Source organism: Magnolia sinica, chromosome 5 (genome assembly GCF_029962835.1).
Source record: "Magnolia sinica isolate HGM2019 chromosome 5, MsV1, whole genome shotgun sequence".
NCBI classification, from domain to species: Eukaryota; Viridiplantae; Streptophyta; class Magnoliopsida; order Magnoliales; family Magnoliaceae; genus Magnolia; species Magnolia sinica.
Window position 1 is genome coordinate 104,626,144 of NC_080577.1, and position 17,623 is coordinate 104,643,766.

Sequence of the window (17,623 nt, forward strand, 5' to 3'; positions counted from 1 at the left end):
TTCCCGAGGTATGATTTGTGTTCCAACAAATTTCTTTTATTTGTAGTCGGATTGCAATTGATTTACTAAGCAGTTTAGCCATGAATGTTCGTGTTGTCAACCTCTTTCTATACAAAGGTCATGCACCAAACAACCACACAGACCGTACTACAACTCCGACACTTGATTCCATCAGATTGTGTAAGTTCTATAGAATGGCTTAGAACATCTCATTTTTTTTTCCTTATAGATGATTACAAGGTGCATGAAAATGAGTTAGGATTTCATCATTTTTTGTATTGCTTTTGCAGACAAACATTCATATCTCTAGTTCACGATCCGTAAGGTGCTTCCATCTTTCCGATCTATCACATTATATAGACATTGTAGTCGTCATGTAGAGGAGATTGGAGGAACATGACATAAGAACTAGAGATATTTGAGTGATTTTTTAAAAATGAGGTTTTCTATTTGTTGCATGTAATTAAATTGTTGACTATGGCTTATGTCTTTCAGTGGTAGCATCTTTATAATGAATGTAGTATATTCGGTGTTTTTTGACACATGTTAACTGGTATTTCCAGGACTGTGATCTACCCAATGTAGCCAATGACGGCTAGTCAGTGTGGTGGACCCGACCATGATGTATAGCTTCCATCCATGCTGTCATTTTTTTTATTTATTTATTTAGATGGTTTCATGGTATGAGACCAATTTATGAAAATTTCAGATTCTGAAGTAGACCACGTAACAGGAAACCAACTCAAACGAGTGTTGGTGGTTACAACTCTTTAGGTGGGCCGCATATTTTGATCTTCCTCTAGTTGATTTATGTGAATCTTGGCCTTTGGGCTTGATCAATATGTTGGATATCAAATTAGTGGTGATAGTGGGCCAGACGTTGAATTGACGCTCGTCTCTCCATGTATAATCTTCTTTCTTGAACTGGGGCCCACAGTGAACCTGATGGGCTTATCCACGCCCTCCATCCGTTTTTCCAGCTTGATTTCTTCATGGGACCCATGCATGAGATTTATTTGTCATCCAACGTTTTCCTAAGTTCTCGAAGACGTAAATGAAGGGAAAAAAAACCAATATCAGATTGATAAAAAATGTGAGTAAGCAGAAAACGTACTCCACACAGGAGTTCAATTGATACTATATCCTGTGGTGTGGTCCACTTGATCTTTGGTTGTGCTACAATTTTTGATTGAACACATATTTGTATCTACTAAAATCGATGGACGGTGCTGATTGAACTCAAATCTGTTGCGATATGTCTTAAATCTGAGTCCTTTCGCAACTGGGATGCGAAAGGGTCCCTTCGCAACTGGGATGCAAAAGGGAAGTTGCCTAAACTATAAATAGGTGTTCCTAGGGCTTTTCTAGTGGATGAGAAATAATTATAAGGCTTTCTAAAGGGGTTCTAGGAAAATCAAAGGGTATAGCAAGGGTAAGATTCGAGGTTGTTCGAATCGGGTGAGTCTTCTCTCTTTGTAATTTCTATTTTCATAGTGGAGATCTGTTGCTTTGTGCCGTGGTTTTTTCCGTAAGGATTTTCCACGTTAAATTTGTGTTCTCTTGTGTGTGCTTGGTGTCATTGTATTGCTATCCTAGATCTAGATCTGTGTGATTCTGCAGCACAAATCCTAACAAGTGGTATCAGAGCAATCGTTGGGGCACAAATCTGAATCTGAGGGATTAGTAATAATGGGAAGTATTAGGTATGAGTTTGAAAAGTACTCAGGGAAAAATAATTTTGAGTTATGGAAGATCAAGATGATGAGTTCCTTAATCAAGCAAGGCGAAGATGGTGCTCTCGAGGAGCGAAAGTCTACTATGACTGATGATAATTGGAATACTCTTGATAAGAAAGCTTTATCACCGATCCGTTTATGTCTCAGGAATGAGGTTCTCTACAATGTCACGAAGGAGAAAACTGCGGCTAAGTTATGGGCAAAGTTAGAGGATGTCTATGCGAAAAAATTCTTTGAAAATCGCCTACATTTGAAACGGCAGTGGTATAACTTTAAGATGGCAGAGGGTGGAGATCTGGAGGCTCACATCAGCAACTTTAATAAATTAGTTTGTAAATTATTGGATATGGAGGAAGTGATGAAAGATGAAGAACAAGCATGTATGTTACTGAATTCTCTTCCGGCGTCGTATTTGTCATTCAAGGACGCTATGTGCAGCACGAATAAAACTCTGAGTGTCGACACCATTATCTCGGCCCTTCAAAGGAAAGCTATGAGAAAACTTAACGTCGACATGGGGATATCTTCTGAGGCACTGCTTACAAGGGGTAAGAATTCTGAACAAGGTACATGTTCTTCAGGCTCTAAGTCTAAATTCAAGGGCAAGGGCAAAGGAAAGGTAAAGTGCTGGAACTGTGGGAAGGAAGGACGTGTAAAAAAGGATTGTGAAAATTCTAAATTGAAGAGAAGATTCTGAGGCTTCATACAGGGAGGCCAATGCTGCCACATCAGATAGATCAAGTAGATGTGATGGTGATGTTTTATCTATGTCTTCGCTCAGACGGCCATACGATGATTGTAATGATGAGTGGATGCTAGACACAGGGGCATCTTTTCACATGACTCCTCATCAGAGATGGTTCACCAGCTATAGAGAGTGTGATGGTGGACAAGTGTTTATGGGCAATGGCTTTGCCTGTAATGTTGTGGCTGTTGGTACGGTGTGCATCAGGATGTTTGATGGGGTGGAGTGTACCTTGACTGATGTTAGGCACGTTCCTGATTTGAAACAGAATCTAATTTCTCTTGGTGTACTTGAGGCAAAAGGATGCAAGTACACAGGTATTGATAGTGCTCTTAAGGTATCTAAGGGGGCACAGGTAATCATGAAAGCGCAACGACTCGGTAACATCTATAAGTTGATCGGGAGCACTTCAAAAGGTGGAGTTGCAGTGGATGAGTGGATTTCACCTTTGCATGTGTAAGACTCGTATCCTAGTCTCTACTGTTCCATCGATTCTCGCGATCCTTCCCGATGAATTTCGACAACCCACAACGTATAATCGACGTTTGCGCGCGATCCTAAGTCATATTCTGTACATTGAGTCGGCTCGACCCAATACTTATACCAGTGCAACCGCGCCGTGGCCGTGGTTCCGATACCGCGTCCCTCGCGCCGAGGCGATGCTCGGGCCAGGAGATGTGGACCCACGTTCAGCTCGAGAAAAACGCCGCGCGTTACAATTACGAGAGAATCTCTACGAAACGTCAAATCCATCAATCAAATCAAGTACTACAACCATCCCCAAGTACAACTACCCCTCTCCAAAGTCAACTTTCCCTTACAACAAGTACACCCATCATCTTTCACCCATCCCTCTCCCATCACTTCTCTTTCATTCCCTCTCTCTTTTTCTCTCTCTCATTCTCCAAGCAAGAATTGTCCAAGCCTCCCCATGAGAAGCCATGTGTGGCCCACTTCCCACCTCCCATCTTCACCATCCAAAGAACATCTTGACCGTTGAAATTGTCTCCTTGGTGCTCTAGATCGTGTTGGCGGAAGAAGGAAGAAGAAATCAAAGGTGGGTGATTCTATTATTTGATTTTGTGATTTGAGGTCCCACTTGTAGTAGGACCCATCATGATGTATGCATTGTATTAAGGGGTCCATAGTGGCGGGGCCCCTCCTCCAACCGTTTCTCTCTCTCTCTATCTCTCTCTCTCTCCTCTTTTTGATTTTTTGGCCCACCTGACATGTATTAATCCAGGTCATCCAAGGGATGCTAGACGCACCTTGCTGAGGTGCTGGATTCACCTTGCTGGGGTGTGGTGTCCTCACCATCCAACATCATGGGACGGTGGGACCCACTAGATATGTCTCTGCCATCCATCTGTCCACCGCATGTGGACCCCACCTGATGAGGGTGTTGTGGTCAGACTGTCTAGCAGGGACGGGACCCACCTTGATGTGAAATCTGCACCGTCCAGCAGGACTGGACGGTGGGACCTGCTTGATGGATGTGTAGTATTCACACCATCTGTCCATCCAGCTGCACACGTGGGACCCACCCATGCACATTTGTCCCAACTGTCCATCTGGACGCTGGTGCGTGGGCCACCACCGTGATGTGTGTCATCCACACCGTCCAAAGACGCTGGATGTAGACTATCAGGATAGTGTGAACTGACAGTGGGGGTGTACTCTCCAGCTTAAAAAAAAGGGGGTATATAATATATATATAATAAAATATTATTATATATATTATATTATAATGTATATAATGGTGGCCCCTACGTGGGACCCATCGTGATATATGTGTCTTATACATGCTGCCAGCAGCGTGGGCCTCACCTGGATGGATGTGTTTCATCCGCACCGTCCATTGGACTTGGGGCGCCCTTGCTGTGGCCTCTGCACCGACCAACAATGCCACACGTGTGGCTCACCTTGATGATGGGATGATCCACACCGTCCGTCCAGCAGGACGGTGGGTCCCTCACAGCAGCAGATTGCTGTACTGACGCAGCATGTGTTGTGGGGCAGTAAATGTATGTGTTTTATACTCCATCCCTGGATGTGGGATCCACTCCACACGTGTGACACGTGTGGAGGTGGGACCCTACCTTCATACATCTGTTGTATATCCCAACTGTCTGTCCGTTTGGGAAGGGTGGGTCATTGTATTGACGTCAGCAAGTGGCCCATCAGGAGGTTGTGTTATATCCAAACCCTTCATCCCTTTGAAGCAGCCGTGTAGGGCCCACCCCACATATGCTGCACGTGTGGGATGGGACCCCACTTTGATGTATTTATTTGATATCCACACCATTATTTGGACAGCGTTGCTGTGGTACCCACCTGGTCCAACGCTACCTCCAGCACATGGGGCCCTAGTACGATGTATGTGTTGTGCCCACACGTCTAGAAGGACGGTGGACCACCTTGTTATATGTATTCTATCGGCACCATCCATTTATCTGGACTGCGAGCGCTACTATGATGTATGCTTTGATCCCACACCATCCATCTAGATGTGGGACGGTGGGACACCATTGTGATGTACGTGTTTCTCATGCACCGTCCAGTGGTGTCATGTGAGCCACACCTTGATGTATTTAATGTATCCGCATCGGCCATCCCTGGACATGGGGCCCACCTTGGTGATGTATCCACCACACTGTCCAGCATGGGACGGTGGGCCTGCTATGATGTATGTGTTTCATTCCGCATTGCCCATCTGGTGGGGGCCATCCGCTGCGTATATGGGGCCCACCTGTTATAAAAAATTAGGCCCATGTGATGGGGCCCACCTTGGTGTATGTATTCTATATTCGCACCGTCTAAGGCCCACCATTGATGCATGTATTGCACATCTACAATGTCTATTCGTGCGGCTCGCCATGATGAATGTATTGTATATCTATGTCGTCCATTGATGCAGCCCAGTTGATGTGTATGAGGCCCATGTGGAGGGCCCACCTGTGATGTATATTAGGCCCATGAGTGGGGCCCACCTATTATGTATTTGAAGCCCATGGGTTGTGATCCATTATGGTGTATTCGAGGCCCATGGGCAAGGCCCGATGTGTTATATATGAGGCCCATGGGCGAGGCCCATTGTGATGTATTCGAGGCCCATGGTTGAGGCCCAATGCGATATATGTATGGCCCGTTACGTTGTGTATGAATTCCTATGTGGGTCACTCCTTGGGAGCATTGTCGGTTAAATGTCCACATTGATGGCGATGATGGTAAAATGTCCACATTGTGACCTTCCCTTAGGCCATTTGATTGACCGATTCCGATTGTCGTGACCGATTTGCCGATTCTGATTATCGATCGATCCGATTGTCGTGACCGATTTGCCGATTCTGATTATCGATCGATTTGATTATCGTGACCGATTTGCCGATTCTGATTATCGATTGATCCGATTGTTGTGACGATTTGTCGATTCCGATTATCGATCGATCCCGATTGTCGTGATTGATTTGCCGACTCTAATTATCGATCGATCCCGATTGTCGTGACTGATTTACCGACTCTGATTATCGATCGATCTGATTGTCGTGACCGATTTGCCCACTCTGATTATCGATTGATCCGATTGTCGTGACCGATTTGCCGATTCTGATTATCGATCGATTCGATTGTCGTGACCGATTTGCCGATTCTGATTATTGATCGATTCGATTGTTGTGACCGATTTACCGATTCCGATTATCGATCGATCCCGATTGTCGTGATTGATTTGTCGACTCTGATTATCGATCGATCCCGATTGTCGTGACTGATTTACCGACTCTAATTATCGATCAATCTAATTGTCGTGACCGATTTGCCAACTCTGATTATCGATCGATCCGATTATAGTGACCGATTTGTCAATTCTGATTATCGATCGATTCCGATTGTTGTAGCCGATTGCCGATTCCGATTGACGTGACGATTTACCGATTCTGATTATCGATCGATCCCGATTGTCGAGGCCAAGTATCGAGGCCGACTCCACATTGTCGAGGCCGATTGTCGAGACCTATATGGTGTATATACGACTCGTAGTTGAGGGCCATTGCGACGTATATTCGACTCGTGTTTTAAGCCTAATGTGATGAATATGAGGTCTATGTGATAGGGCTCATTGTGATGTATTTGAGGGTCAGGCGATGGAGCCCATTGTGATGTATGTTATGCCCATGTGAAAGGCCCGTCGTGATGTGTATTAAGCTCTTGAGTGAGGCCCATGATGTTGTATATTTGGCCCTTGTGTGAGGTCATGTGTCCACTAGATGTTAGGATCTATGAGCGTCATTCCTCGGGAGCAATGTTGGTTAAATGTTCACATTGTCGAGGTCGATTGTCGATGCCAGTTATTGATACCGATTATGAGTATGTGACAGCATAGCATCATGATACCTACCCATACGCATCATCTGCATGTTTGTTATGAGGTGTGGTTGATCTTTGCATATGTCATTGAGTATGTTGTTATGAGACTCCTTGATAGGCGGAGGTTATCTCACATGAGCGCACGATATGCGCAAGATTGATACATGAATGGATTGTATGACTCATGCATCTTGCATTATGATTACTGTACGCCCTAGCGACATTAGGGTCGTAGCCTCCACAGACATATCGTGGATGACCAGATGGGACACCGAAAATTTGTTCTACATGGGGTGTTATAGATATCCCTGGGTGAAAGTCCCTAAACCCTCTTGGTTCCAGAGGTTGCTCCAATGTCTAGACCGAGTGGATGCATGATCGCATGAGGGTCGTATACCATTAGGCCGCGTCTCCCACTGTATCGTGGTCGGTTGGAAGAGGGTGCAGCCTTACCTGCCAGAGAGGAGGGGGCAATGCTAGGCTGAGTCTGACCAGCTCAATGAATGGGTCCGCTATCGACGAGCCGGGCCCGATATTGGCAGGCGGATAGTGAGGTCTCTTCCACTCACCTTGTTGCGCCGATGGGGTGGCAATCTGGTTTGGAGTGTAATAAACCCCGGTGATGATCCCAAAGAGGAACTGTACTGATATGTGGACTTATTGATCAGGAGTTGCATACTCATTCATTTATTCATTCACTATCCACTCGGGCTGGTGATGCGTAACTATTTGTTACGTATACCTTCGCAATGGCCAGGATTTCGGTTAGGGTGCGCGACTAACCTGAGATCAGGAGTTTACCACATTGGGTCTGACTATCCAATTTAGGTATGAGACTAGTTTGGATAGAAGTTCATTGTGATGGACCCCATAGCCTGCGATACTATGTACTACCATCCCGACTTCACACCCCAGCATGGTCATTCCATTCATACCGCGTATTGCATTACATTCGTGGCATATGACATTTTGAGTTACCTGTATTTCTGCATTTATATGGTTTAATTTCAGCATCTGATATTTGACTCTTTATGACCCCTCATTTGTATAGTTGATCTATATCGCTTATTCTGATATTGTTCCTCATTTGTATAGTTGATCCATATTGCGTATTCTGATATTGTTTGACTCATGGACTTGTTAGTATTTTCGCTTACTCTGATAATGTATGATTCATGACCTTGCGCCCATTTCGACATTGTATGATTATGTCATTGCGTTGAATACTTGACACTTACCTTGTGCACACACTTACACCACCCTCTAAGCTTTCTATAAGCTCATGCACGATAGATGTGTGCTGGTGATGTTAGGTTGCAGCAGTGTTGAGCTTGGAGCGTGTAGCGGTCTTCTGGAGCTTAATTTTTGATTCATGTATTTCCCTTTCAGCATTGTACTCAAATGATTATATTAGTGGATATGTGATGATGATGTTGCCTTTGTGAATTGGGTAATCTTGTGGTTATGTTTATTACGAGTTAAATGTGTATATATATATATATATATAAATTCTCCTTGTGGGGTTCCAGGATCGGAATCTGGCGTATGGACGTTAGGAGCCGAAAATGGGGTACTACGGAGGCTGTCGGCACCAGACTCGGAGATCGTGATCCCTGTGAATCCGATTTTTGAGTTTGGGGCGTGACAGCATATGTGTGGCATGTTGGGCATGGCCACATGAGTAGGCAGGGCAGGAAGGCTGAGACGCGCGGACAAGGATACAGAGCAGGTGGAGCAGCCACCTGTGAGAAGAATCACACGGCATGATCGCAGGATATCGGCGAGGTACATGGACGACTCCAATATCTCAGGGGATTTATCTTCTATTCAGATGGCTCTAGGTGAGCCTGGTGCTGAGAAGTGAAAGGTGACTATGGGGGATATGATGGATTCGTTGTACCAGACCGACATTGGGGAGCGGGTGGAGCTTCCAGTAGGCCGGAGAGCGGTTGGATGCAGGTGGATCTTCAGGAGGATACAACATAGGTACAAGGCGAGGTTGGTAGCGAATGGTTCTGCTCGGAGAGAAGGGATCGGCTTCTCAGAGATATTCGCGCCGACGGTATAGCAGGTATCTATTAGATCCGTCATTGGCGCTGGTTGGCCAATGTGATCTTGAGTTGGAAGGATGGATGTGGAGTCTACACTTCTGTAAGGGAAAGTGAAGAGCAGATTTACATGAAGCAACCAGAGCAGTTCGAAGTTAAAGGGGCTGAGAAAAGACTTTGCAGGAGGTCGTTGTTCGACCTGTCGCCTTAGCAGTGGTTTAATTCCTTCATGGTGAATCAGGAATTGATGACATGTAGATCGCCAATTATGACATGTCTGAAATCAATATACTGAAGACTCGGTTAAGTGGAACATTCAGGATGAAGGATAGGGGGTTGCAAAAATGGTTCTCGGCATTGAGACTGAAAGAGGAGTAGGCTTTGGTGATCTCAAGCAGAATACATTGGGTAGGTATTGATCAAGGAGGTGATGGACCATGTAAAGCTGGAGAGCATTCCCTACGCGTCCCTCCTCAAGTTTTCCTTAGGACATGTCCCAAAACAGATGAGAAAAAACAGGATATCTCATAAGCCTTATTCGAATGCGGTTGGCAATGTATGCCATGGTCTGGATTAGACCGGTTATTTCAAAGGTTGTCAGTGTTGTGAGCGAGTACCCCGGCAAGCAATATTGGGTAGCGGTGAGATGGTAAGAAAACTACGTCTTTCCTTTTCAGAAGACAGGAGCAAAGATGGTTGTGCATGTGGATTCTGATCCAATGGATATGCTCTCCTAGATCGTTCCTGTAGAGAAGTTCAAGGTCTTTAAAACTTCTCTGGGCTTGGCGATGGTGTAAAAGGAAGACGGAGTGTGCAAGAGAAGCTATGATGTGATGCAGAAATAAGAGAAGAGATCAAGAAGCTACACGGTTGAAGATTGAAGACATGGTGGAGATTGTTGCGATATGTCTTAAATCTGAATCCTTTCACAACTGGGATGCGAATGGGTCCTTTCGCAACTAGGATGCGAAAGGGAAGTTGCCTAAACTATAAATAGGTGTTCCTAGGGCTTTTCTAACGGATGAGAAATAATTCTAAGGCTTTCTAAAGGAGTTCTAGGAAAATTAAAGGGTATAGGAAGGGTGAGATTCGAGATTGTTCAAATCGGGTAAGTCCTCTCTCTTTGTAATTTCTATTTTCATAGTGGAGATCTGTCACTTTGTGCCGTGATTTTTTCCCGTAAGAATTTTCCACGTTAAATCCGTGTTCTCTTGTGTGTGCTTGGTGTCATTGTATTGCTATCCTAGATCTAGATCCATGTGATTCCGCAGTACAAATCCCAACAAAATCTCACTGTTTGTCCCACATATCAGCCGCACAGTGGGTAAAGTAAGTTGGAGAGGCGTCCGCATCCTACATGCAATTAATCCCATCGGGTATCCAAGCAAAAGCTCTTTCGAAGTCCACGGGATGGTTGCAATCCCATAAAACCCAAACAGGGCCCAGCAACGCATGGGATACAGATCTTTACACCACAATCCGCTGACAATACCCTATGCATCGTAAATGCACGGAGATGGTTGCAATTCCATCCTATGTAATCCTCCGTGACTCACGCGCCCAAACACGGCCTAAGTAATGTTTGTGAGATATCAACACCGTGCATCTATTGTGGGAGCTCATTTTAGGACATGATAAGAGGTGGATCCAAAACTCAAGTGGGCAAGACTAGAGGGAAAACTGGGAAAAGTGTTTTCTACCATTCAAATCTTCCTGAGATCTACCTTGACATTTATATGCCATCCAAACCGTTTATAAGGTCATTCCCACTCAGATGAAGTGAAAAATCCAAAAACGTCGCCTGCTCTAAAACTTTGTGGCCATATAAATGTTTCAAACAGTTGTCACTGAATCTACACTGTTTCCTCTCAGACAGCCCACTTAAGTTATTGGATACACTTCATTTTTGGTTGAAATCCTAAAATGAGATCCCAAAACGGATGGAACGTGTGGATTTATCACAAACATCACGGTGAGACCCACCTAACATCGGGAAATCCGCATTGTGTCGTACTCGCACGTCTCCAGCTGGGAACAGGCAGGAGCTTTGAGTGGCCACTCTGATGTATGGGTCTCATCCACACCGTCCATTATTTTTTTTCGTATTATTTTAAGGGATAAGTCCAAAAATGAGTAATATATAAGGCTCAAGTGTACCACACCGCAGGAAGCAGCGGTGATAATGATTCTCACCGTTGAAACTTTTATAGGGCCCATCGTAATGTTTATTTTTCATCCAACCTATTCATAAAGTTACATAGACCTGGATGAATAGAAAACACAAATATCAGCTCCATCCAAAACTTCTACAGCCCCAAAGAAGTTTTCAATGGTAAGAGTTTAATCCCCATGTGTAGTCCACTTAATCCTTGGATCTGCTTCATTTTTGGGCTTATACCCTAAAATAATACTAAAAAATGGATGGACGGTGTGGATAAGACTCATACATTACGGTGGCCACTCAAAGCTCCTGCCCGTTCCCTGCTGGAGACGGGCTGGGGTAATCTGCGTCCATCTTTCGCCCAATAGAGTCTCTCACGTGTTACTGTCACAGCGAAAGTCAGCCCACGTGCGAGGTACCATAGCGCGGTTCCGGCGTTAAACCCACGGCTCACGTTAGCGCTAAACCCCTCGAATTTCAAACCTAACCATCATCTCCTTCTTTCTCCCATTTCTCTTCGTACTTCCATTTCTTCTTCTTCTTCTTTTCCTTCCAAACGAAGAAAGCGAAACATCTCCGTTTCCAGGTGAGAGGAATCCTCGATCTCTTATCTCATCTTATTTTACATTGGAATTCCTTTCGCTCCAACCATATGAAACCCTAACTTCCACATTCTCTGATCTCCTTTCACACCATTGCATGTAAAAATCCTAGAGTCTTGAATTTCAGGGTTTTGATCCATCCTGCTCTGAAATTGTATCTAGGGTTTGTGGAATCTGATATCGATTTCTCTGATGATATAAATTGTTGAAATTTCCTCTTTTCCTGTGCCTAATCGATCATGTTAGGCATTGTACAACTCGGGCAGAAAGATTGTATAGTACTACTTAGGTTTCAGTTTGTACCGCAACTCGGTTGAGTCGATTTGATGAGACAGTATGAAGGGTTGCCTCGATGAGAAATTCGATTGAGACTCGGCGGAATCATCGAGTTGAGTCAACTCTGAAAATTCATTCAAGTCATTGCTACTATGTGAATGTATGGGGTCGGGTAAAATCCTACTCAGTTAAACGCTTTAGGGGTCATTTAGACGCCTGGAAAGTTTTTTAGTTGTAAACACTTTACACCTAGAAAGAGTTTCAAGTGTAAACTATTTACATGCTATTTTGTTTGGCTTTTAAGTGGTATAGTGTTTACAGGTTTAGAGATTATGTGTTTGGCTAACTTGTAAAGTGTATACAATGTGTATAGTAGGTACTGACACTACATAGAGCTTGGGGTGGTAAATCCTGCCAAAATATGCAAAATCACATAAAAGGGTTTGATTTTTTCGAGGCCCTAAGGTAGCATCAACGTATGCACACATTGGAAGGATTGGATGTCCTGACCCATCACAATGAGCCTACACTCAATCTAGAAGGTTTTTAATGGTTGGTGTCCTTCCCAATGGCCCGTCTGACGATCAACAGGCTGTTTTCCGGGGCCATAGGAGGACATCAAGGGACGCACATGATGGGTAGATTGGATGTATTGCATGCATCATGGTTGGCCTCATATAGCATGAGTTTGTATTGACCATTGTGTTTTACTATTTATAATAAATTTTCAATTCTTGTAATCTGAAATATAGCTTTTTGCCTGAAAAAAAAAGGTGAGTTTACCTGTAAAGTGTTGCTGAGCAAAATTTACATGCAAATTTTGCCATCCAAACACTTGACTATAAAGTGTTTACATGTAAGCCCTTACAACTAAGGATTTTACAGGCATCCAAACAACCCTTTAAATTAATCACTGGAATTTCTACAAGGTTATGGCTGGATTTTCTTTTATTTTTATTTTTATTTTTTTTAATCTGTTGATGGTGGTCGTGGTGATGGTTGTGGTAATGATGAATTGATGATGATGACAAGGGCTGAGAAAATCCATAGAGCTATTTGGGTTCTTTGTTCGTACAAGTGGGGCTCATCGTTCCCCAATCCAAGTAGCTGGTAATATTTGGCTCACCGAGCATCAACATCATCATCATCTAAGCCAATTAATTGGGGTTGGCTACATGAATCCTGTTTTGCCATTCCACTCTATCAAGGACTATACCTTTAGTAATTAGTTAGACCATGGGCCATCAAGTCTTTTTTTACTACCTTCACCCATATCCTTTTGGGCCTTCCCCTTGACTTTTTAGAGCTTTCAGCTTGTACCAACTCACTCCTTCTAACCAGCACAGTCCTTGGTTTTTGTTGTACATGATCAAACTATCTAAGTCTACTTCTCCTCATTTTATTTTATTACCCAGTGGTGCTACTCTCATGTTCCCTTGAATGCATTCATTTCTAATTCTATACTTTCTCATCTTGCCACTCATCCATCTCAACATCTCCGTTTCAGCTACGCTCATCCTATGAACGCGTGAACATCCTCATTGCGCCCCTGTTCATGATAATATTTTCCCCATTCTAGTCAATTATTGTGAATTTACTCATTTTTCTAATTAATATTGATTTTTTATTGGTTGACATTTTTTTAATGTATATTAAAATTTCAAGTTGTGAATTTCGAGACTTGAAAAGGCTCGTTTGAATTTCCAAGTTGATTTTTTTTTTAAAGTATGGTTTGACACAGGGTGATCCATTGTTCAATGATACACCATTGATATTTGGCCACACTGTGAGTGGTCCATGTCAAGAAATCTCCCAGGTGGAAAAATCCCACACCTTTCTAAGGTGGTCAACAAAGAAGCAGAAGTAGATACAACATCTGTTACCATGTAACAAATAAAAGTCCTAATGTGGCAGAGACTTGGTCCAGGGAACATCCACGGCGATTCTTATCATGTAAAATTTTTTGTTCACATGCACAATCTATTGTGAGGCTGATTGTGTCAACCATAGGCCCCATGTGGACAAACTAAATGCTGTACAATCTTTGGGCCTGAGCATTGCATAATACCACAGGTTTTATAGATGGTATGTAGGAAGAAGCTGACCCTGGTCCATCAATTGATGAAGAATTGTACCATACTCCATACACACGGATTTGTGTTCATGAATCCAGATAATGTATTTGGCGAGCTCCATGTAAAAAACAAGGCAGTTGTCAGGCTATTAGTTGTCCTCTCTACGACCCTCAAACAGACAATGCAAAAAGAAATGATAAATTTTCCCATTCAAAGGGAAAAAGTACAGTGTCAATAGGCCGGGTGCACCCAATGGGTACCCGAGCTTAGCTCGACATGGGCTGGGTATGTGTGTGGCTAGGGGCGGCAATGGGCCGGGCTAGGGTCCGGGCGAGGTTTGCCTTGGCCTAATCCTAGAGCCCTAAGCCCGTGCTCTAGCTTGGCCCTAGCCCTTGCCTTAGAGGGCTTGCCTAGGCTCTAGTGTTGGGCCAGGGCCAGGGTTGGACCAAGTCAAGCCAAGGTCGGCCTTATAAGTTAAAGATAACGTACATGTACAATTGTTGTACAATTGATGAATGCATATTTATGAACCATCACACTCTTCTAGAGAATCAAAGTTTTTATGTGGTAGACAGTGTTTTAATTATCGACGATATTGGCCAATGTATCTCACGATATATCTTGTATCCCACCTATGCGATATGAAACACACAAGAAGTAGGTTATATTATACCCCACATATTCGATCCGGTGAGCATTTTCGATCTTTGATCATTTTTTTTTGTAAATCATGTTAAATTAGCGTCAAATTGTTACAAATCCATGATTTTTCATGTTTCGCACGAAAAATCATAGATTGGGAGTTTTGATTTTGAGATTTGGAGGAGATGGCCGAGTTGCGGAAAATTGAAAAAAAAAAAAAAAATCAATTTCTTGCGAGTCGGTTGCAATCTTTGTGTCCAAACATAAAATCAAACATGTATGTAACCTGATTTGGTGGTTCTTCTTTTGCTTTTGAATGTATTACTTGTGTTTCCACACATCTTCTTACATTTATAAATTATATAAATAAACTTTGAATACACCTGTAGCAATTCAGTTAGACAATGCATAGATTAGTACCACATACAAAGAAAACCTATTATGCACACCTGGTTTTTTTTTTTTTTGTAATGTTTTGATTTAGAAGCGTACATTGATGTCTTTTTTTACAATCACTAAAGTTTCATTGAAAATTTCAACCAATTTTCTAATGTTTCCCCATATTTCCAACAACAACGATACATTACGTGATACAACCGATATATCCCATGCGATATATATATATATATATATATATATATATATATATATATATATATATATATATATATATATATATATATATATATATATTAGAGTAGCGGACCATCTAGATTAAACCTACCACTATCTTGACATAGACATGTAGCCCACCTGCCCATTTGAGATGTAAAACAAAATGTGGTAAACGTGCCAACTTGTAGGACATGTAGAATTTATATACCAAATCAAAGTCTCCATCTAGAATTTACATACCAAACCAAGAGTGGGGAGATTATTTGATACCTAGGCTGTGTATGAAGCTTGATATGCAAGTGCTAAAAAATTGTACACGTGGCAAACAATATCTCAAATTAAACCGAGTAAATTGCAAACATCACAGTCATTAATTAACAGTCCCAAAATCAAATTGGTTGAACAATCCTAACCACCAATTCATAGATACTTGTTTGTTGAAATAGGACCTTGGGATGTCTTTTTACCTTTAATCATCCAAAAAACACATACCAATATGAAATAACATGCTATCATGCTATATTTTATGTCTTAGAACAGAAAATCGCATATATTTTTAAAATTTCTGTTATAAAATTTTATCTTCTAAAATTTGATGGAGTGTCCACGTCTTTTAAATCTCAAATCATGAATGGGTACCTGATAACCTAATGGGTACACCAGCGTCATATAGAGTACAGGTGTGGGTGTAGTACCCATTGGTGGGTGTGGGTGCTGCTATGCCCAGCCAGTACCAAGCCATTCACACCCCTAGGAAAAAGACCATTTTAGGATTGCCGCAATTATAGTGTCTTTGGTAATGTGGGAAACCCATGGTAAGCTCTGCCTTATGGCTGGTCAAGATTCACCTACCATACAGCTAAGGCAAAGCAATGAGTGGTAGTGAATCCAGGCTGGTTCAAGTCAATGGACTGCAAATCTGCTCTTTTAGGAAAATGAATGAAACAGGGATTCACATCTTTTCTTTCCTTTTGTTCATCACTTCGCAAGGTAAAGAGGAGAAAGTACCAAGAGAATAGCTTGATCACTGCCAGAAGAATGGTTGATATATGGTGGTCCCTACTTGGGGCTGCCATCCCAGCTGCCCTTGCCGGGCAAGCCTTTCGAGTGAAGAGAAGGCGTGCCGAAGAGCAGAGGCTTAAAAGTGCCCGTGGGCGGGAAAAGAACACAGATGATATATTTGTCTGTGAGAGGGTCTGTACGTCAAAGAGAATGCTGAAGAAGGTCGGTGCATTCTCGAAAGACCCAACTCCCGATACTTGCATCACTGTATGTGGCGTTTCCGAGCTCGATGCCTGTGCTGACGCATGTGCACGAACTGTTTGTGTCAACCAACATCAAGTACCCAATTGGAATGATATTTGCCTTCGAAGGTGCCAGAGTGAATGCCTTAAACTCTCTTCTTCTTATTCATCATCTTAGTGTAGTATTCTTCTTTTATCTTCCTTTTTTGGGAATTCGGATTGGCCATGTTTGGAATTTCTCCTTTTCTATGTTCTCATATCGGTTAAATAATTGATTGTATACATGGCTTTTGTCCTTGGCATGTGTCGCACTGCTGAGGGCCTTTTTTTGAGATGCTGATCTGCTTAGTGTGTTAGCATTGTAATGGCTAGTTTTGAATTTTCCTTTCACTTAGTTGACATGGTAACTGATGGTGAGCTGTATTCTAGAGTTTTCCAGTGCCTGCTATTGTAGAGTTTTCATTTCCCGCTATGCTGTAACTGTGTGATGCTTATTTGTTGTGTTAAAAAGTGAATGACTGAGGCAGAATAGTTTGGCACATACAACAACTTTGATACCTAATAGAGATCGTTGGGCTTTCATCAGCAGCAGCACCATCATCATCTAAGCCTTATACCAAGTAATTGGGGTCAGCTACATGAGTCCTGTTCACCATTCTACTTTATCATGGACCATATCCTCAGTTAAACCATTGGTCCTTAAGTCTTTTCTTACTGCCTCCACTTATGTACTTTTTGGGCCTTCCCCTTGCCCCTGCAGAGCCTTCTACTTTGAACCAACTCACTCCTAATATGTGCAATTCTTGGTCTCCTCTCCACATGGCCAATCCATCTAATTCTACTTTCCCTCGTCTTATTATCTTTTGGTGCTTCTCATAAACTCCCTCGAATGCACTCATCTCTTGTTCTATCCTTCCTCGTCTTGCCACTTATCCATTTCGACATCCTCATTTCAGCACATGCTCATCCTGTGAGCATATTGCTCCTTAATTGCTCAACAATGTTCAATAAAGCATGGACATTGCAATGTGAAATATACTAAAACCAATTAAGATCTTTTTGTCAGTACATATGGGATCTACTACGGGGGGAGCAAAATGGTTGATAACTGTTC

At 42.7% G+C, this 17,623-nt stretch overlaps 1 protein-coding gene across 2 annotated transcripts; it reads left to right on the top strand.

The window, feature by feature from the left end:
• The first annotated feature begins 11,490 nt into the window (after positions 1-11,490).
• LOC131246531 (uncharacterized protein At5g64816) lies at positions 11,491-16,937 on the top strand. 2 transcript variants are annotated; one of them, XM_058246749.1, is made up of 2 exons: positions 11,491-11,641; positions 16,256-16,937. In XM_058246749.1, the coding sequence occupies exon 2, from the start codon at positions 16,304-16,306 to the stop codon at positions 16,685-16,687; it is 384 nt and encodes a 127-aa protein (XP_058102732.1). In that variant the 5' UTR covers positions 11,491-11,641; positions 16,256-16,303; the 3' UTR covers positions 16,688-16,937. The 2 variants fall into 2 exon arrangements, with proteins under 2 accessions (XP_058102732.1, XP_058102733.1); XM_058246750.1 differs by having other exon boundaries at positions 11,515-11,641; positions 16,262-16,937.
• Positions 16,938-17,623: the final 686 nt, after the last annotated feature.

Coding starts and splice junctions, on each gene's coding strand:
- LOC131246531 (XM_058246749.1), top strand. CDS start 16,304: ATGGTTGATATATGGTGGTCCCTACTTGGGGCTGCCATCCCAGCTGCC.